The sequence below is a fragment of the Ornithodoros turicata genome, unplaced genomic scaffold (assembly GCF_037126465.1).
Source record: "Ornithodoros turicata isolate Travis unplaced genomic scaffold, ASM3712646v1 ctg00001273.1, whole genome shotgun sequence".
Lineage (NCBI taxonomy): Eukaryota > Metazoa > Arthropoda > Arachnida > Ixodida > Argasidae > Ornithodoros > Ornithodoros turicata.
In genome coordinates this window covers 37,710-59,378 of record NW_026999531.1, presented here as the reverse complement: position 1 = coordinate 59,378, position 21,669 = coordinate 37,710, and the positions used below count along the sequence as shown (strand labels likewise).

Sequence of the window (21,669 nt, the reverse complement as noted above, 5' to 3'; positions counted from 1 at the left end):
GAAAGGATGGTAGCTGTAAGCATTATAGGAAAGGAGTCCGTTTCTCCTAAGACAATGCTGCTTTGACACCTAAAACGTTTGATTTTGCTCCTGAGCGCTCGAACCTGCTTGGCATTTTTCCCTCGAGGAAGTGTCATCAGCTTGTCAGGTACTGTCATTCAATGCGACGCTCGTCTCCAAATCTTTCCAACAGGACTTCCATGGAGTCCATTCAGCACGCTTCCGAAGCTGATAAAACTGATATGGCTTCTGTAGTTGCTTCGTCCAGTAACGATCTCAAGTAAATTAACTTATCCGATTGTGTAATGTATGGCTCCTTTCCAAAAATCACTGATATGTCTGTCGCCTTGGCAACGCATAGCTTGCGCAGCCGAATCCCAGCGGGAGTACTATGAGTTGACGACGCTTAAACCCCAGACACACGCCCGTGTAGTACACGCTTCGTTGAAGCTGGCACTTGAGTGGTAGCCGTTGCCATCAAGCATGGATCTTGCGGAGAATCTAAAACTGACATTCCCTTTATGCAGCAATCTGCATATTTCACAGTCACTTGATATTCAGCGTTCATCGTCATTGAGATGGTCTGCAAATTCCCTTCTGATGTAAGCCCCTCGAGTCTGACGCGTAGACGTTCCAACAAGCTTTCGAGGGTCCTCCATGCAGTCAGAGTGCTCCTCAGCGCAGGCCTCTCTCACAAACGTTGTCACGTGTGCCTTTCGAGACGTCCTGTTACGTCCTCTTTACGTTCTGTATATCCAACAACGAATACATCACTGCAGACAAACACTCCGTCCGCCTAGCCTTTCCCAGGTTTTCGGAATCATATTGCCAATCTTTGAAGCGACCACACAGCAACAACAGGCAACGCGGAGTTGAACGATGGGCTGAAATCCACGACACGCCGCGCAGCGAGCGATCCTTCCAGAATCACCTGTTCCTTCACTTGCATCAGTCTCAAGGACGGGTCAGGTCACCTTGGAGAAGCTTCCATATTTCCTCCTCTCCACCGACGCATGTTTTCTACAATGTTCACCGCTGTGCATAAAAGCTTGCGAGCTCTTAGCGGGAGCAAATACCCCATGCAAATACCGAAAACCGAGCAAATACCGAAATACCCCATGAGTAACAGGGAAAATGCTGTTGCACAATCCCATCAAAAACGTATTCCCAATCTTTGAGCACTGATGTTAAGTGCGACAATACCATCTGTATTGTGATCAAGAGTGCTCAGCAATTGAAATTATAAAGAAAATGTGACTGACAATAATCATTATTTTAATGGGAAGTTAATCTAGCAGATGCTTTTGTAACAGCCGCTTGTTACCACCGACATCACAAAGATCGATGTTGCCAAAGTCCATATGGGATGTATTATATGGCCAGTGCTCTTGCTCTTGTAGAAATCGCAGTGCCCCATCGACGTTCCACACATTACCACCATTACCTTCTTCCTCTGTGCAATGAAAGACGCGGCTACCTCATGACTGCATCCTTTCCGTTTGAGCACTTCGGGAACGCACTGCGTACTGTATTCCATGGAACTGGAAAAGATGACATTCAAATGCATACAAAACGCTAATCAATTAAACTCTGACATAGCCTGGTTGCAGAGGGCAAGAAGCACAGGGATAAAGATAGACGCACAGAGTCGCATAAATAATCCCGTAATGCATTTTCACTTTTTCTGCCTCTTCGAAATTTGCCGCAGGTCACCGCGAGCACTGGCATGAAAACGCGCCTTTCGACATCCTACGGCTAGGAGCGACCTGGACGTGTAAATCGCTCATCGCAGTGGCCTGAACCGGGTCCTGTACTATGCTCATACGAAACGTAGTAAGGGTGTTTTGGTCCAGGTGCAAAAAGAAAATCGAGTCTCAAGTGGGGTATACTGTAACTACTTGGTCAGCAAAGCGCTCTGAAGGCGAAGTGGTTTGAATTAAAACCATTTTGTGTGCTCTTCGACATCCAAGTGGGTTTAGACAGAACCGCTGTGGGTTAAACTGGAACCACTGGGAGTCTTCATGCATTGAAGTAGGACCACTTTGAAAGTTAGTCAGTTAGTACGGGAAGTGGGCCTTGGCAAGAGGAACGCTAGCTGTAACCACTTGGAAATCAGAAATGGACGACTTTGGTGAAAGTAGGAGCTGGAAACATGGCTAGCGACAGCAGGAAAAAGAAGGCAATCCGACTGAATCCCTGTTTTTTCATGAACCCAGTATTGCATTTTATAGACCAACTCAATCCGATAACAAATAACTGGAAGGTGATGCTGCTGTACATTTGTTGTGGTAACTAACATGCATCTTGTAGATCTGCGAAGGCCATTTCATTCGGGCTTGAAACTGAGTAGAAGGTTGTTTTTATAACGAGAATCACGCGAAAACCCTGAGCACATGCTGAAATCAATATCTCTAGTCAATAACATTGATAGTCCGTATGCGTGCACATCACTGGCAGGAGCTCTTAACGTGACTAATTTATGTCCAGGGCCGTCGGTTGCTGGGTGCAGAGAGGGCAGTTGCCCCCTCCTGAAGTTTAGCTCTGGTGGTCCCGACAGCCCATTCCGAGAGAGACTCGCTTTTAGCTGTTACCGGGCAGCGTGAAAACACAGTTTAAAAAGTTGAATGCGAAATTCGCCCGAATAGGTCCTATGTACCCGGTTACGGTATACACTCCTAGAAATGAACTTCACCGTATAGCACACTCCCAGCCAATCATCATTTCCAATGATATCGCTATCTGCCCTCATTTGTCGAAAGAGGGAGGCGTACGCCTTTTTTGTGATACGTATGCTGTTCATAATTGTCACAAAAATGGCGTACGCCTCCCGTTTTCAACCGATCAGGGCAGGTCACGATATCATTCGGGATAACGGTTGGCTAGGAGCGTGCTCTGCGGTGAAGTTCATTTTGAAGAGTGTACGGTACTGTATGTACGGAACCGCTGTGCAAAGAGTACCGACACGCCGTTCAGTATGGCCTTGCTCCGACGATAGGGGAAAACGATTTTGTGTCAACTACTGCCGCTTAAATCAGGTGTACACTCTTAGAAATGAACTTCGCCGCATAGCACGCTCCTAGCCAACCGTCATCTCGAATGATATCGTTATTTGCCCTGATTTGTTGTGAACTGGAGGCGTACACCTTTTTTGTGAGAATTATGAACATCATAAGTGTCACAAAAACGGGGTACGCCTGCCGTTTTCAGCAAATGAGGGAAGGTAACGATATCATTCGAGATTATGGTTGGCTAGGAGCGTGGTATGCGGTGAAGTTCATTATTTTCCCTTTTTTTTTGGCTATAGTCGTGACGATGCCCACTTGAGTGCGGCCAACAACGGCAAGCTACCTCGACACCCCCCCCCCCCTCATTTCTAAGAGTGTAGATGACATTGTTCTGCTTGCCTGTTACCCACTTTGCTGTAAAATTTGGAATACACACTCTTAAAAATGAACTTCACCACATAGCACGCTTCTAGACAACTATCATCCCGAATGACAACGTTCTCGCCCCTGATTTGTTGAAAACGGGAGGCGGAGCCTATTCTGTGCCGTGCATAATGGCACAAAATAGGCTCCTCCTCCCGTTTTCAACAAATCAGGGGCGAGAATGGTTGGCTAGGAGCGTGCTATGTGGTGAAGTTCATTTTTAAGGGTGGAGGATCGCAGTGGTGCCGCTAACTGCATCTTTATATTATCCGTGAAAGCTTAAGATGAAGTGTCTGTTATAAATTCCTGGCTTTGTGATTCAATGCTGCTTTACATTGCCGCAAGACCAGCAGCGAACTTAAAAACCGGAAACAAAGGTACTATGCTCTTAAGTACGCGTGTATGGCTGACAATAAGTGGGCTACAGAAGTGGAACCACTCGCAAATGGCTATGCAAAGTGGGTGATTTTGGTTTCAAGTGGGTGATTACCCAGTTGTTCTCCAAAGTCGTTCTTTTCATAAACCACCTGGGGGATATTTCGTGACTTGTGGTGTGTAACAATGGGGGGAGGGAGGAGAAGGAAATAGTTCTTTCATTTTTTTCTCGCTGCGTAGTATGTTACGAAGAAGCTGAAGAACAATGACCCTTGTATGTTGTTCCAGCCTCAGAACATCAGTTGTCTCATGCTGCAGAACAGTTTTTGTATTACTATATGCGCTTTGCTGTAGGTGTGTGGTGTAGGTGTAGTCATGTTTTTGCGTCCCTCGTTAGGTTTATTGGAAAGAAGCGTGTGTCTCTGTGCAAAAGCATTATTTCGCGAAGGCAGTTCCAATGAGGTCGCTCGAATAATTACGCTTCCTGAAATCAGCGGGTATTTCATCAGCGCATCTGTGGAAATCGTCGCTATTGGAACATATGCGCTTCAATCGTGAAAAGAAATATTTCTTCTCTCTTTCATTCGTGTGATAAATATTGAAATGAAGATGCTGACGTCTGCCAGTTGGCTTCTTGTAAATGCCAGTGACTGGCTTTATTGAAATATTATATGAAACAAATGTTATATTATTGTCTGCTAATATGGGGTAATACGACTATAACTAATTTGAACGAACTACATGTTCTCCAAAGAAGGGCTATCCGCTTTATGATGAATGCTGACTGCTTTACTTCCTCTACCGAACTTTTTCGGCATGCTCACGTCCCTACGATTTGAGACATATGTACATACTAAAGCTGGGAATAGACATTTTTTTAAAAAAGTACGGGAAAGACGTATATACCTCACACATAAGAGGACCCCATATCCCATTCGAACGGCAAGAAAGTTCATGACTCTAATCCTAAGGACTAACTACGGTAAACAGAGCATGCCATATCTGATACCACTCTTTCAGAATAAGTTTAACCACCTTCTAAAACAACGGCTGGTCCACATTTCTGTAAGACCAAAAATGGAATAGTAAGACAAAAATGTTGCAGGAGAATTGGGTAGTGCTTTCCAGAGAATTAAAGAGGACTTCAACCAAGAACTGTCACCTGACCAAACAACAAAAATGTGGCCGATGTATCTCAGGAAAATGAGCTGCTTGAAGGGGAAGAATTCGAAGGTATTTTTTAATTACCACGTGAAGAGGCTTGTATAACTAAGGGACACGCGGAATCCCATCCCTGTACCGTGTACATGAAGAAAATGTCTACCGTTAAACTCAGTTATACTGTAGAACCAATTTAAGAAGTGGCAAAACAGACCATTGAATTCGGGACATTCAATTGAAGCGCGTACAATTGACGCGACGATGCGCAGGACATCGTCAGGACGCCATTGTAACATGGTATGTATGAATCCTGGTCAGAATTGCTCCTAAAGCACAATAGGCTGGGAAAATTTGGCTGCCACTACAGGACCACCATACAAGATACAGGACCAATACAAGACACAGTGACAGAGCATCGGTAAAACTGGCTGGCGCTTTTCGTCCCTTTTCCTCCTCTTTTGCTTACCAGTTACGTTTATATCATGTGAGTTGCATCGTGAAGATGAAACTAGGGCTGGTTTGAGTCGCGTGTGCTCTGGTTGTGCCCCGTCTCGAACTTTTTACGTCGCGCAGAGGAAAAAATTACTGTGGCTTCTTCGCTAGGTCCTGTCTGGTTGTTACAGTGCATCGCTTTCCATAATATCGCTTACGTGTACAGTTCCACTTGGTTGCTCCACATTCGGTCCGTATATTCTCGAGAAAAATCTCAAGAAAATGTGGATCACTGCATTCGTGTTCTTTTAGATATCCCAGAACACAATCCCTGCTGTATTCCATTACACTGGAAAAGGTAGCATGTAAATATTACATAAATCAGAGATCATTCTTAACATACTGAGGGCTAATAAATTGTCACGTCGCGGTTGATTGGATCTCGTAGAGTAGGCAGCAATGTGCGCGCTTCGCAGGAGAGAAAAACAGTTTCTCTCTCTCTTTCTCTGTGGTGTGTTTCTTTTTTTGCATTGAAGCAGGTGGCTAGATCAAACGTAAATCGTCATACTTTAGCGGAACCCGATAACATAATTTATGACGCACAGGGAACCTCGACGTCTGGTCACGCCGAGCGCTCCTTCATGTTTACAACACATCTTTGTAACAGGGAGCCCTACCAACTACCTGGAAGGAGGCGTTGTTTGTTGTTCCTGAAATCAGGCAAAACCCCAAATGCCCTGTCCTCTTTTCGCCCAGTGAGCCAAACCCGTCAGTACCCGAGACAGGGAATGAACACATAGACACACAGAAAATTTCTCTTAAATACAGCAAAGTTTAGTAGACGACGAACCCATACATGTTGAGAAGCATACTGGGGGAAGTGGGGGATGGCGAATAAAAGAGGGATTACTTACGCAATTGCCACGTGTGGTTACCTGAACAGTTTACTTGAGCAGTCCCCGCAATCTGCCTTGCCTTTGCAGAAACTACGGGCTTACAGATATGATCCAATAATGCCACGATACTTGTCCACTACGTTGGTTCTACTGTATCAAACCAGTGCATGGGATTGCTTACTGAATGCTCTTGCAGAAATCATAATGGTCGAAACATTTGGATATAATAATGGACGTGTTCCCCTCCACACTATAACAAAACGGCCCATTCATCTTGGTGGTAACTCCAAGAACACAGTCATCCCGGCGACATACCAAGGCCATAACGTGTGCACAGGATTGATATACGCAGGAAGGTCAAACCTGATCCTCAAATCGTCCTCATCGTGTCAGTATGGCGCTCTATAGGGTATCTTCCTTAAGGAGGAATTTAGTGCGGTGTGATCAGACGCAGATGTAGGGGGGTCCAGGGGTCCGTACCCCCTAGGGTTCAATGGACCAATCCCACCATGCACACGGCACTTGTCCATAGCGCCCCCCCCCCCCTTTGGCAAAATCCTAGATCAGCCCCTGAGTGTGATGACACATGTCAGGCACAAATACGAAGACGGCGTGCCCCGCTGGTCGTTGACGGCCGGAGATAACAAAGTGGCGGTCCAGATGGTGTCCGCATTTGGTCAGGATAGATGTTAACGAATAAAGGTACGGGACAGCAGGGGTGTTACCAAAGGCAAGGGAGACGTTTGTTAAGGGTTTAGCTTGATAACGGCCCGAATTAAAGAGTTTATAAATGTTGATGCGTCGTTGCTGGCCGGAGAACTCCCGCAGCTTCTCTCGCGCCCATCGCTTTTGTGGACAGACGTTGCCACGATGATAAATTCTCTATTTGCAGCGGAATCTATTAAATGTGACATTGCGGAGAAATTAATCTCCATGAGTGTTTTCGTCGACCCGTCGAAAGCATTCGATCTAGTCAATCGTGATATCCTACGTATTACAAAAGTTTCAAATGTCTGGAATAAGAACTAACCTATTTCGCAGTTAAATGATCGTGTCAGTACGCAGCAGCAAACAAACATAACTCAAACATCCGTCCTACTGACACAGGATGGCCCCAGGCCTCGCTCTTAGGACCACTTTTATTTCTGATTTACGTAAGCTACTTACCAGACTGCCTCCCAAAGCAGCGCTATCTCTATGCCGATGATACTAGGATATTCTTTAAGGCGAACACTCTAACTACGTTATACACTAAGGCTCATCTCGTCCTGGAGAAGCTACACTGCTGGCTGAACATGTTGGTAGGGAATTATAAAAGGAAATAATCGTACATTATACTCCACCTCCTGTCAAGGGTTCAAAGCATCAAATTTCTCGGAGTTGTTTTCCATGAAAATCTTCACTGGCACAACACCATCCTGTATGTTCGTGGACAAAAATATCGCCTGGCTTATACGCTTTAGCCTGACTTCGCAACCTGGCTCCCATTAACACGTTTCTTACCGTGTAGTACCGCCATAATCTACTCCCATATCTCCCATGCCCTTGAACTATATGGTATCACCTATCGGCATAATCTTCACCCGCTTCTTGTGCTACAGAAAAGTGCAATTCGTATCATGCTAGCAATAAGTCCCAGGGATTCAATAACATTTGGATTGAACTTTCTGCGAGTTCGTGATATTCATCTGGCTGGATGGCGCTGGACAGATATAGCAGGCCAAAAGAATTATTTATTTGCATGCGCGTTTAGTCTGCCGCGTCGTTCTCCTCACAATATTAATGCACAAAATACTCTACGGCTCTGTAAACATTCCGAGTTTCTTAGCCAGTCGTCGTGACACGAATTACGCTTTGACAAATAACACGCGATTCTTGAGGTCTCTGCACCGAGGACTAATTTGTTTTTGTTTGTTTTTTCTCCCTTTCAGATCCTACGGCTGCAAGGTCTGTAATAGTTTACCAGCGAACATTAGAGTGCCACTTCTATCCATCTATTTACAAATAATTCTGTCACTAGTTATATCCGTAAATTAGCCCATGTTTGTTGTGCAATTAATGTATTATTGTAATCAATGTATGTAATTAATGTGCGTGATGTAACTATTTTTCAGTGTCCAAAAGTGCCTATTTATGCAGTCTGTGGTATCGAATACATTTATCCTCTGAGGACTGTAAAACATGTTCCGTCTTAACATTTCCTTATCTAATTATGTATTCTACCAAATCGTCTACCAAATAAATAAAGAAAGAGAACGATTGATCGGTGGCAGTGATGCCGCTGCTGCTGTCACACACAAAACGTTTACACCCTGTTGAGTGCAAGGTGGGTGTTCCATAATTCACACACTTTCGAGTGTAGAAGTTCACAGGTGAAATGAAATACTTTTACCTCTCAAGGTGTATTTGACAACACACACACACATACACACACAGCTCTGAAAGGGTGCAACAACTACTTAGCGGATCTGCGGCTTGTTGATCTACACTGGTAAATAAACGATATCCTATAACAAACTGATTCAGTTTTTCGTGTGGCGTAACGTGTGCAGCTTTGGTTCTATGGTGAGTGTATCATGCACATCAACCAAAGTAGATGGATAGCATGAACATGTAATGCATTTTCTCCTCCCAATATAGCAATTACGAACTGGTGTCATATTAGACCAGTATACGGTCTGATATACGGATAAGGATATACACGCTCAAATTTAGAAATAAATTTGAAGCATCACATACATGGGATGGCCAACTTAGAAAGGCATTTCCTTTCTAAAAGCAAAACAGATTATATATTCATTCCCTGTCTTGTGAGCGTTTGCGAATTCGATTGCCCTGCTCACATTGCAGTCAAAACGAAGGGTGAGATGTCAAGTTTAATTTGATTATGCACATAAAAATACACTGAACTGTGGAATTGTTTGGTGTATCAACTCACCATCAGGATAACGTTTGTGTTTCTTACTTGTTTTGGCATGAGGGAAAATTAAGACTCAGTATACACGTCATTCATATTGCCTGATAATATTAAGCATTTTACAATAGGGCAACGCAGCCTAAAACCACTGCACCCTTATTACACCCTTAGTACACGCTTAACACGTCAATATAGATGTCCACGCACTTCACACCCATCTATGAGAGGATCAGCCTCGAAGGGGTGTAACATGAGTGTGATCTGGGTGTATTTTGTAAAATACACCCGTCTTACACTAACGTAGGTGTAAAACAGTAGTGCGCACGACCTCCACGCTGAAGAATGAACTGTCCTCAATTCAGAAAACATTTTAGGACAAAGCGCGTAGGGCACGGAAATCTAGCGGTCGCGATACAGTCTTGCTGCCTTGACTCGCTGGTGAAGTCAGGTCCCCTTCAACGTTGGCGTTCTTGACTATTCTGGCGGGAGTTACAAGTCACGAGAAGAATTCACATCAAGTCACCATCAAACCCATACCAAATCACAAGAGGAGCGATTGGTCCCTCCAAGAAACGTCAAGTGGCAAAGTACTCCCACCGCAACCGCTTACGACTAATGTGGAAATCCAGCCTACGGACCATCTGCTCTCAAAGATATTTTATAAGATATATAGATATATAACTATAAAGATATATAGACTTCTCTGGAGACAATAGGACCTCGAAATCTTGACCTCGAACCTCGAAACCTCGACCTTGTGAAGAGGCTCATTATTTTATTCCCAACATCACCGCCTGCAATGGGGTAGAGTATCGCCTCTGTCGATGAAACTCCTCATTCAACATCTTAAAATCAAGTTGTTTCTCCTGTACATCCAGCCTCAGAACATCGATTGCAATCGTTTCAACAGATACCGCTTGCGTCGCCGTGTCGTATGAATGTGTGTGACAGTGAGAAAACATGTAAGAGTGAAAGTGGGATGAGTGAGAGAGCGGAGCGGATCTGGTTTGTCCCTTCAGATGACGCACCCTTGGGGGTCGTTGGGGGGGTGTCAGCTTAGCTCAGTTGGTAGAGCCCTGGACCGACAATCGAGAAGACGTGGGTTCGAATCCTACAGCTCGCGAACCTTTTCAGTGACGACCTTCTTTCATCCTCAGCGTGTTCTGGGATACACATCAAAAGAAGAGTACACAATGACGCTGTGGGGACATCCTGATGGGAGCGTGTGCGTTCATGGCGTATGTCCCTTTAACTCGTCACCAATGGCCAATTAAAAACCATGTCAATAGTGAGGACGGTGCCCACCAGATGATTCGCTGTTGGAAATATCGCAGGTCCCGCCATGAGGCATTTCCCTTATACTTCCTTAGAGGTAGATTGGATTTTCTATCCTTCTACATTTGGACATCAGGATTGTGTTTTGCGATGCTTTTAAGTTGAGTTAAGTTGGGTTTTCTTCAGTTTTTCCATGTCTGTGCTGCAACTGTATTGTCATCTAGCAGACGAGTTACCTACGGAGGTAGTGCTGCAAATCAGCGCAAACTGCGTCTGTTGCAACTAGTTCGATGTCTATTGTACCCCGTTTAAGCGTTTTTCGGGTTATGAAGTCCAGAATGGACTGAATGAATGATCGTGTTCGTAAACAGCAGTTTTACACTGGAAGAAGCCTAGTGAACTTATTCTGCATCTCCGTGAATGTAACAATTGTAAACCCCTTCTCTGTAAAACCAGTATTTTGTACAAAGAAAATACCACTTGGCAGGCAATCCTCGAGGAAACTACAGCGACGACCATACCTGAAATTGCGTAAGCAATCCCTCTGTTCTTCGTCTTCCCCGCTTCGGAAGCTTATGAATCTATAGGGTTTTGTCATGTATTGAACTTTACAGGGTATGAGAACTATTTTTGTGTCAGTGTGTTTGTGTCTCGTCCCTGTCTCGCGTGTGGTACCTCTCATTATTCTGCCTCCGGAAGTGCAAGGACCGAAAGCTCAGTCACAGTCAAGCTTCCCATTGTCTCCGGTGTTTCTCAGTTACTCGTCCATTCAAACACGTAGTATAGTGCAACGCACGGGAAACGCCTGAGGAATATTTCCTGTAGCCAGGGGTAGAACTGGATGAGAACAGTTTTCATCCACTCTCATTACCATGATGTCGCAGCGCGACTTGAACGGCCGCTGGCACCGGAAAAGCGCTTACCAGCAATGTTCTTTGTGCATCTCTTCCCGGCTCTGATCTCTAGGTTGTAGGTCTACACGACGTTTCGGACCTGTTGGTTCGTGTGCTTCTTGACATCTTTGCTCGCAAATGAGCCTGGCGTCTGATAAGGTTTTATCATTGCACTGTGGTGGAGGGACGCCTGAAAACGAAAGATGTGGTATAAGCGGAGCGCCCCAACAAACATGCGTCAAGGATTTAGAAGAGATTGTACTCCATAGGATTGTACCCTGTCCCAAATGTCAGTGGCCCTCTCCGTCTTCCTTTAACTCTCCTCATCGGATATTCGAAGTTTATTTGAGAATCCCTCAAAAACGTTTAGTAGTAGCTTTCGTCAATCTCGGACCAATAGGAGAATATTTCTTGTCAGAAGAAAACGCTGCGTTCATCGTCCGTCTCGAACCTCCCCCTCGAATATTGTCCTGTTTTCGTCCTTTTAATCTCAACCAGGTGTACATTAGTCCTCAATCTTGCTACTTCAGATGTAGAGCATATTGGTACGCGACCTGTATATACAGGGTGTCTTTTTTTTATGCGATACAGATTTTTCATTAAAAACTATAAAGGCTATAGACATGCTGTTTTCACTTCTATCATCTTTGGGCCAGCGGACGTTCTTGGCCAAACGTTGCTCGACCGTCAAATGACTAATTACCTAAAAATCGTTAATTAACTTTCTCATTATAAGAGATTCGAAGTTATCCCAATGAGAACATATGTTCCTTTCAGTTACCTGATATCGAGGCCGTTTTCAGAACAAAAATCCGTTAGGTAGATCGTCCGCAAAAAAATCGTGAAGGAACACCATATTTTTCTTTATTTTGTTCATGGCGCACCTTCGGAGACCCGTCTTTCCTTCACCCCCAACGCGAGAGGGGGAAAGAGCACACTGCAGCATACACTGCCGCCTCTTGCGTCCTAGAAAAAGATTAACAGAAAATGCAGCCCAAGGCAGTTCCGACAGCGTCGCCCGATACATGTGTTTTTGTTTTGTTTCCGCAAGTTAAAACTCTTCTTCGACACATGAGGCGGCACCGTGGCGGCATCTTCGACGCATGAGGCTCCTTCACCATCTCACATTGGGAGTGAAGGAAAGACTCGTCTCGGAAGATGCGCAATAAAGTAAATAGAGAAAAAATGGTGTTCCTTCACGAATTTTTTGCGGACGATCTACCGAACGGATTTTTGTTCCGAAAACGGCAACGATATCAGGTCACCGAAAGGAACAGGTGTTCTCATTGGGACAACTTTGGAGCTTTTATAATTAAAAATTTAATTAACGATTTTAGGTAATTAGTGATTTGACGGTTGAGCAACATATGGCCAAGAACGTCCGCCGCCCCAGAGATGATAGAAGTGAAAACAGCATGTCTATAGCTCATAGTTTTTTTATGAAAAATCTGTATCGCCTAAAAGAAGACACCCTATGTTGTCCGCTGGCGGGACAACGCAACCTAAAAGTGTAAATACCGAAGAGGGCAATACAAACAACATAGACAGGCAGCGAATCGAAGTTCTTTTTTACCCACGAACGACAGGCTTAGAAAACATGACAAACTACATCTCTCTGCTTCAAAGTCCAAAGGCCAATACGCATGAAACTTTTTTTTCCCTAGCGAGACGACGCACACACGCGAAGGACGCCAAGCGTGTGCAGCGTTTGCGACTGCCTGAAACGCATGGAAAGTCTCTAGAACGTGCGATCTCGCGTGCGACGCCGTACCTGATTTTTATTTCTTTACAACCCATGTTGCAGCAATACGGATGTCGCCTGGTCGTCTGAAGAATGAATATTTCATTGCCTCGAGTGTCCTTAGAGTCACTAAATAAGCTTCGCTTCAGAGAATCGACACCGATTTCCAAGGGAGAGCAAGAGCGCCATCTTGTTTCCGCACCACTCCTGTACCATCCCCAGTTGAAGGTCGAAGACGACTAATATATTGCTCACTGTGCGATAGAGAAGCGTGTATGATTATTGTGCGATAATCCATGTATTGTCAAGGAGAACGTCCCGAGGGTGTGAAGGAGAGCTCGAGGCCTACAACCTTGATGAGCTGCTTTAAAGAGAAAGGAACTTTTAACCTGTGCACGATAGATAGCATCGTGCACTAAAGTGCGCGTGCGCGTGGCTACCGTGGCGTGGAAACAAGATGGCGCGTGCTAGCTCTTGGAATTCAGTGTCGATAAGTGAAACGAAGGTTATCTAGTGGCTTTAAGTGTCCTAGTGGCATTGCAATTCTTCTGCAATCACTTGACGGGAGTGCGCGCCAGGAATAGCAAAGTAAAACAAAATTGAAGCAGGGAAGTGAGGGAAGGAGGATGAGTGAGGGACAGCCTCGGGGACGTCATTTCATATGCCAAAGTTGCAGAATGATGATGCTCTGAGGATTAGATTTTGACATCCCAGGGATACCATCCTTGTCCCCATCCGACGACCTTAGAATAACCCTGGGATGATTGTTTTCTGGGGTGCTGTGGGGTTCTTGGTAGTTCCGGGCTCCGAGGCCGAGTGAAGTGAACTGTTGAACTAATGTGTTGCTCGTCGGTGAACTTGTTCGTTCAGTTCACTCGAATGCATCGTTCAGTTGGAAGGGTTCATTGAAGAACGACACATCAGTGCGCCCAAACACTCCCCCCTCCCAAATGTCAGTGACACCCCCTTTCTGACCTCTGTACCCCCAACAGGATTGTCCTTGCAATTTCTGCTTTAGACACATGAGGGTAATGATATGTTAAGCTCTAATGAAGTAACTATAATACTTACCCCAATTTTTTTCAACACCCCTCCATGCTTGGTATTCCGGATAAACCACTGCTCCCAATTGAGCCACGGAGGCCGGTAAAATGGCAAAGTTTTCGGAACCATCCCTTCTGTAATACTCACACTTCGGTTTGGACGATGGACAAGTTGTTTTCATTCTCGTCTCTATCGCCGTACCAGAACGTAGAACAGCGTCGGGGTGGCAACCTTTTTCTTCTAGGAGTTTCGGAACGCAATACTTGTTGTATTTTAACATACTGGAAAAGATAGCATTTACACAGCCCTTAAAGGGACTATCGCATCCGTCCCGGTCGATTCCGAAACTGTGGTGCTTTTTTACTCCGCGTTCATCACTGATAATAACGCCGAAAACCCGACGCGAATTGGCAGCGTTGTTCCTGTGTAGTTTGATATAAAACTTGGCAAGAGCAGACGATTCCTAGATTCCCTCTCTGGAAACGTCACACGGACGAGGCCAATCACTGCACGCCCTTTGACATGGAGAATACCAATCACGGAGCGGCCGGAGGGACCTTGGTAGCCTTGGCAACCGACCGACAGGCGGGCAGCGAGGCGGAATGCTAGGGGACGGCGTCTTCTCTGTTACCGGCTCGCGGAATGTTGTTTCTGGTCAACGTTGAACGTGTTCGTACAGCCAGGAGCGTAACGCCGTGTTTCACGTAACATGGTTACGTCTGCACTCACACTGGTAAGCGAAAGTCAGCGTATTTACCGAGGACTTTTCACTCAGTATATTGCGATGCGAACGACAAGCAGACGATCTCGGAGACAATCGCCTGCGCTGCGCTCCAATTCGTGCGCCTGGCTTACGTCATCATCGTCGTGGCTGCAGATGGAGTGCGGACCTTTAAAACTCGTTTACTTAATATGTAAACTTTTTCGGAAGAGAAATTTGGCAAAGTTGACTCTGAAGTTGCGAGGAACATTACCCTTTCGGTATCGTACATACGTTCCCGGATGCGATAGTCCCTTTAAATGACAGAGACCTTCTGATGGGCAACGTAGCCTGACATAGCCTTCGATCGGGTGTATTTAAGGTGACCTACGACCGATGAAGCAACAAACAAGATTATCGGGGTTTCCGTCTAGGGATGCTACATTTACATTAGAGTGGTTTTCTGTTCGCTTATTGTGACCTTCCATTAGCGTGGCCTTCACTTCCTGCGATGGGTAATACTTTTTGTTTCCTTTTGATGGCACCGCTCTAAGACCATGGCCCGAACATGAAACAGCGCTTACCAGCAGAGTAGTTCCACATCCCCACTTGGTTCAAGTGGGTCACTAGGCTTTCGAGTATTGACGCCGTGTTCCTGGTTATATGTTTTGTAGCAATCAGTGTTCGCGTCGGATATTGTTGGGGCGTCGCATTTTGCTTCAAGGAGGCCTGAAAACGAACAATATGATATGCGAACAGATAGGATACAAAGCAGACCTCCGCATAGATCTACAGTGGAAAGGTGTAATTGCTAATATTGTCATCATCCATCAAAGCCGTATCGATTTTCTTAATCGAATCTCAGAGCCTAAGGTTTATTCCTCGTCTGAAGTTCGGTTGAACCAGTCGACCTTGTTTTTTTTTTTTTTTTCATGAAGTAGACTGACACCAGTCATGTACTACACTGATTCTAAAATGTGGATATATTCATCACCGACGTCACGGAGACTCTATGAAGGACAGATTATGCGTCTAGCAGTCTTGTAGCACGGTTGTACTCACAGTTCCAGTTTGATGGTTCACATGCAGCCTCTATTAGCTTGCCCCACATCTTTTTTAAACGCGCAATATTCCGCTGATCGCATCCTTTTTCTCAGAGCCGTAAGGGAATGCAAGCCATGCCGTAAATCAGCATACTGGAAGAGATGTATACAAACGAATTGTATTGTTTACCGTTATTTACTGTTGGGCTGGAGCGCCACGAAGCCGTATATGTTGTGAGTAAGAAGTACTCAATACTTCGAATGAATGTAAACGCAAAGACACGTAAATCCCCAGTGAATAAGTCATCAGTGATGGCCACTAACTACTTCTACAGTAGTTTAACTATAACTACTAACTACTTTGTGATTGAATAGTTTAACTAGTAGTTCAACTACTTTTCAGGGGAGTAGTTAAAACTACTTTTTTAACTACTGCAATGTAGTTTAACTGCATCTATAACTACTTAACGATGTCCACCAACACCAATCCCTTGTAGTGTTCTTGGACACCTAAATATGAATCACAAGCAATAATAAACTTTGGCTCAAGCCATTGCTACGATCGTCAAATACAAAGCTTGCGGCGGGATTCTTTCTGTACCTACGTGATAAACTAAGTTGCAGAATTATTTCGCAGCAAATGAGGCTTCACTAGACAAGCATTAAAAGTGAAGATTTAGTACATATGCACGACACAATTGCTCTGCACCTCCGTTCTCATCAAACAAGTAGCTCAAGGTGAAAGTCGGAAGCACAATCGTGCCGTAAAGCTTACGGCACAATCGGAAGTAGTTGGCGCCTTCAGTAACCTAACTACTGTAGTTAACTACTTAAAATAGTAGTTGCCACTAGATTTCTGCAAGTAGTTGATAACTACTTTTTAACAACAATCAGGTAGTTTAACTAGTAGTTTAACTACATGTAGTTTACTACTGGCCATCACTGTAAGTCATACAGTGCGCATCGGTACGATCAAAATTAGACGCGATTTACTAAAGGAAATTAATTCTGCCGACACGAATTAACGTTGATAATTATCACTGTTGAAAGAATGACAAGAAGTCTGGCGTGGGCGTCGCGCTGTGCTGCTTTTTGCGGCAGATGTCCAAAAGAACGCACATAAAACACCAATGATTCTAGAAAAGGATTGCTTCAGCACCTGATTATGCGTCGCGCGAGAGCTGCTTGATCGGTTAAATTCAATCTGGTCACAGCGGGCTCCGGAGGTGTTGCTAACACCCTGTACTCGAACAAGCTCGAAACGGCCGTCCACAACTGGTTTTCTGGACGCTTGACGTGTAACCCTATGTCCTCACGTGCAGCCACGGTCATTCTGTTCATTTCTCTGTTTGTTAACTGTACTTGCTAGCTTTGCACTGCGGCTAATACCTTGGGACGTTGATGTCACCCCGAGAGTCACTGTTGGTATCGAGCCTAAAGTGTGTCACATCCCAACGCTGTGTCGATAAGAGCCAGCAAATACGAAAGAGGAACTGACTGTGATGATCCATGCTTACATAATGCAAGAAATTTACAAGTCATTGCTCATAAGTTTGCACCAACAGTTGCCGATTCCCAAAGTAGTAATGTTTCCTAAAAGGTTTTCAGCTTCCTTTCGCACATTCGCTGCACACCGTATTTTGGAGACGAATAACTGCAAAAAGGTATCTTCTCAAACTAGATAAGTAAATGTAAAACCCAGCAGCGGTTGCCAATGCTAGTAACAGACGGTTAGGTGGTCTGTGCAAAAGAAAAACAGTGCGAAATTGTGTGTTGAGAATGACAACCCAGGAAGCACACCAATATTAGCCGAATATCGGGCCAACGCGGTATCCAGAAGTAAAAGTGACGTTACTTAATTCGTCGTTCTTTTATTTGTTTCATGCTGATCTTCTAACTGAACCACGTTGCATCGCGTTAGAAAATAATGCCTCGTCGTAAGAACGAAGAATAGGCACAGTGCCAGTCTCGCTCAATGAGCCAGGTAATCGAGCAGAAGCAGGGTCATGGAGAACATGCTTCGTCATCATGCAGAACATCCCTCAGAAGCCTGCGTTCTGATCGCAATATCGTGACTAGACTGTGGACTTCCATGCACATGCATGTTTTTCGTTTATATATGCTTTCCTACGTTTACAATGAAAAGCAGTCTTTGTCCAGGTTTCGAACTGATTAGAAGGATGCTATATGCTACATAAGAACGAATATTTTGAACGCATAGTTTGTATCAAAAAACACGAATACGGATTTTTTTTTTTTTTTTTTCATAATTCGGTAGAGACAGATGTCAGAGAACCAGCTTATCCAGAGTCTTGCTCTGGTGTCCCATTGTCGTGGAATGTTTTGCTTCCCGACTTCTTTGGCTAAATCGGGTTGGAATCTAGTATTTTCGACGCTTCAGAAATATTGTTGTTTCAGTTGCATTGTCTCCACTGCCCACTTTGCCTTCCCAGTGCCGTGTTCAGTAAACTTTTTCCCCCACCCTATAGGTGTATTTTGTCCCACTGCTTCAAATAGCTTCTTTAGCACGAGTCGCATGTAATGAAGAAGTAGCACGACAGTGGGGAAGCACAACAGATGCTTGTTTATACCCATACTATGGCATGTGTGATTTTGCAGCACGTTCGCTGACAGAATGCTAAAAATGCAGATCGCTATTTCCAAGCGCAAGGAAAAACATCGCGTACTCTTAGCGCTTTCACTACAAGTTCTGGAGATTTTTAGTTTGCAGTTTGATGTACATTTGAGGGTTTTCAGTGCACACTCATCCGTGCTCTAGTGATAACTATTGCTTTGTACTCGTTGAAATGTGCGATGTTACAGACTGCAATGCCTCAGATATTCTCCCCACAATGTTAATACTCTTTAATTCGATGGACATGCCGTTCCTGCTTTGGTCGACACTGGTGCTTCTCTCTGCTGTATCCGTTGGAGGAGCTATACAAATTGGCAACTCCTTTCACCAGCCGCTAATGAATATTTTCATAGGGGAACCCGTTTTGCAAATCGCAGTGCACACCACCAGGCTTAATACTGAAGTCGTCTACTACCCGGCTAAGTTCCTACTTCTTCCTATGCTTGTCATTACGACGTATTTCTCACTTCAGACTGTCTGTGCAATGACAACGTATTCGTCGACTGTACCCACAGCGAGGTGCGTTCATCTGCTATGCCGAACTACAACGATCTTGCACGACCTGGTGATTTATTTTAGCTCTCTCAAAGGCACTTTGAAAGAGCTCGCCGTTATGGGCCTCACAGAGATGGACAACATCACAAATAAGGCACCGGGGAATATGCGTCCTAGGCAGACTTCTAAGTAAACGGAATTCTAAGGGAACTGTGCCGACGTATGTCCGACAGCGTCTGAGGAAAACCGTGCAAACAGCTCAGCCAGCACAGCAGGCACCAGGACTGAAACCCTGGTGCCTACATGTCCCGACGTGACATGGACAGCATGTCTACCACTCAGTCCCGTGAACTTGTCGTCTCTTGCGCCACCTCTTGTGGGGCTGAAATACAAACGCAATCGTCCGGTTATTGCGATCGTCCCTCGCTGTCCTGTCGCGCCCAAGAAGTTACGTCCTGTGCTATTTCACAGTCGTTTTGCGCGCTGCTACGCGGGCCAAGCGATTAGCCGTACTGCTCTGCACATAACTGTGGCGCAGTGTATCACAATGCTGCTTCGGAGCCCCTGTCTAAATATGGAACAATACTTGCCAGCATCTTGTGATGTGAAACAAATCTGAGGGTTTTCTAGTACCCAGACCGTGTTCCTGTCTATATCTTGCATCGCACTCAGCCTTGGCTTCAGATAACGACTCCAGCATATCTTTTGCGCACTCTGCTGCAGTGAAATCTGGAAATATTATATCGGGATACATCGGGATACAGAAATAGAAAGCAGTGCTTGGCATTTCCGTACAAGAATTAGTTTTAGGAGTCTGCTAATGCCCTCCTACGGAGTGCCCTTCAGCATACGTTATATTGCAATTGATTTCATCTAGAGAAAGTAATAGATACATTTTTAAAAAATATGGTCACATTTAGCTGGGACACCCTATATATAATTATTTATATAAATATAGAAGCTGACAACGAAGGTGTAGGAAGTAAGGAAAAGTTATTTATTTAAAGCTGGAAACTGAAGGGGCTACATTAACGTTGCGGCGGAGGCCTCGGCTGGATATATACTAAGGATCTACCTTGGTACATACTGAGGATCTGCACGGATCGATAGCACCAGGATCTGGTGCATAGTACAAGATACACTCTGTACTGGTGCACGCGCTACTTGTTAAGAATTGACACAACGCGGGGTTTCTGCATAAAGGTGACAATTGGTCATTGAATGTAGGCTGCATCGTCAGGCGGCAAGCGCGTTACTGTCATCTCACAAGGACACACACTCAGACTCTTATCCATTTAAGAGGAACGCTTCATAATCGCCCGAAGTAGGCGAAGATGCAAAACATGTACAGTCAAAAACTCCCGGCTATTGAAAGGTTTTTACTGGACTCACCTGAGAAACAGAGTGATACAAGAGCGAGGATAACTAGCTTCATTTTTGAATAACTTGCTTTGTCCAGCACCGACCCAGTATGTGTAGTGTATTGTTCAATCAGCACATGCAATGTTCCATACCCGCACGTGCCTATACGTACAGTCATACGTGCCGACAATCATAACAGTAATGATAATGATGATTGGGCTTTATATAGCTGATAACCAACAGAGCAACTGAGACTACGGTGTGCCAACACTATCATAAGCCATAGTGTGGTTCATAGCGGGTTACTTATAATGCACCATAATCATCATATTTGCCATGGAATTTTGCAGAGGGAAAGTTCCCTTCCAACAGTATCCTGACCTCGCAAATGGCTATGCGATACCCGGTTATGTGAAATACGCATGTCCTTTCATACTTCGCTCTAAATATGACTCCCTCGTTTTACTTGCGGTGTACATTTGCCTCAAAACCATGTCTCCGCATCCCAGCTGTGCTCTGCGGCCGCCGAGTTCGCAGTTTTTCAGAACTGCAACAGGGCAAACACACGCTCAAAGTAGTATGCGCATACGACAGGCGTGACAGATGAGATACGATTTTGTTAAGAGGTTTTCCGAAGGGGACCGGAGAAACACATCTGGCTCCACTCCTAATTACGTGTGACCTCATCGCCCATTACCTACAGTGGCGATGGAGTAAGGGCCAGCGCAGTGAACTCGTTGTGGGCTATTCCTATGACAGTGACCTTCTAGTTGCAAACATGGAGAACATGCATAGCAGAATCCGTCCCACACAAATTTTAATTTGAGACACTTGACATTAATTGATTAATTAACATTGATTAATGACAGACACATGTGTATCGGGTTGACTCCACGTCGCTTTTCTGATTGAAGTTTTCTTTATTGCTTCATTTTATCCGGATGGCGACACTGCTATTTCTTAATTTTGTTGCCGTTCTGTAGACTTCCTACAAAAAGGTGCATACCGGGTATAGACAAGAAACACAGTTGATATTGATTCCTTTCGAACGGCAATCTACCACTTCATTTTGCCTGTGTATGACTATTTGGAGCAGGTTGTCCATGGAGGTTCGTTTAATGGAAAAGTTGTACACCGTTTGTCCTTTGCGGTTCTACATGTGACAGTCCCGTAATGTGTGATCCGGTTACTGACCACGTGGCTCACTCCGGGCAGAAGCCCATACTCCAAGGAGGAGTTCCAAAATCGTGATACGCGATCTACACGAGCCAC

At 44.8% G+C, this 21,669-nt stretch overlaps 1 protein-coding gene across 2 annotated transcripts; it reads right to left on the bottom strand.

Moving 5' to 3' along the window:
* Positions 1-1,254: 1,254 nt before the first annotated feature.
* Positions 1,255-20,532, bottom strand: LOC135376758 (uncharacterized). Of its 2 annotated transcripts, XM_064609236.1 has the most exons (8): positions 20,428-20,532; positions 19,626-19,764; positions 15,925-16,058; positions 15,447-15,591; positions 14,310-14,443; positions 11,408-11,567; positions 5,615-5,745; positions 1,255-1,541 (listed from the first exon to the last, which is right to left on the bottom strand). In XM_064609236.1, the coding sequence occupies exons 3-8, from the start codon at positions 15,971-15,973 to the stop codon at positions 1,474-1,476; spliced, it is 687 nt and encodes a 228-aa protein (XP_064465306.1). In that variant the 5' UTR covers positions 15,974-16,058; positions 19,626-19,764; positions 20,428-20,532; the 3' UTR covers positions 1,255-1,473. The 2 variants fall into 2 exon arrangements, with proteins under 2 accessions (XP_064465306.1, XP_064465305.1); XM_064609235.1 differs by lacking the exon at positions 5,615-5,745.
* Between the last annotated feature and the right edge of the window lie 1,137 nt (positions 20,533-21,669).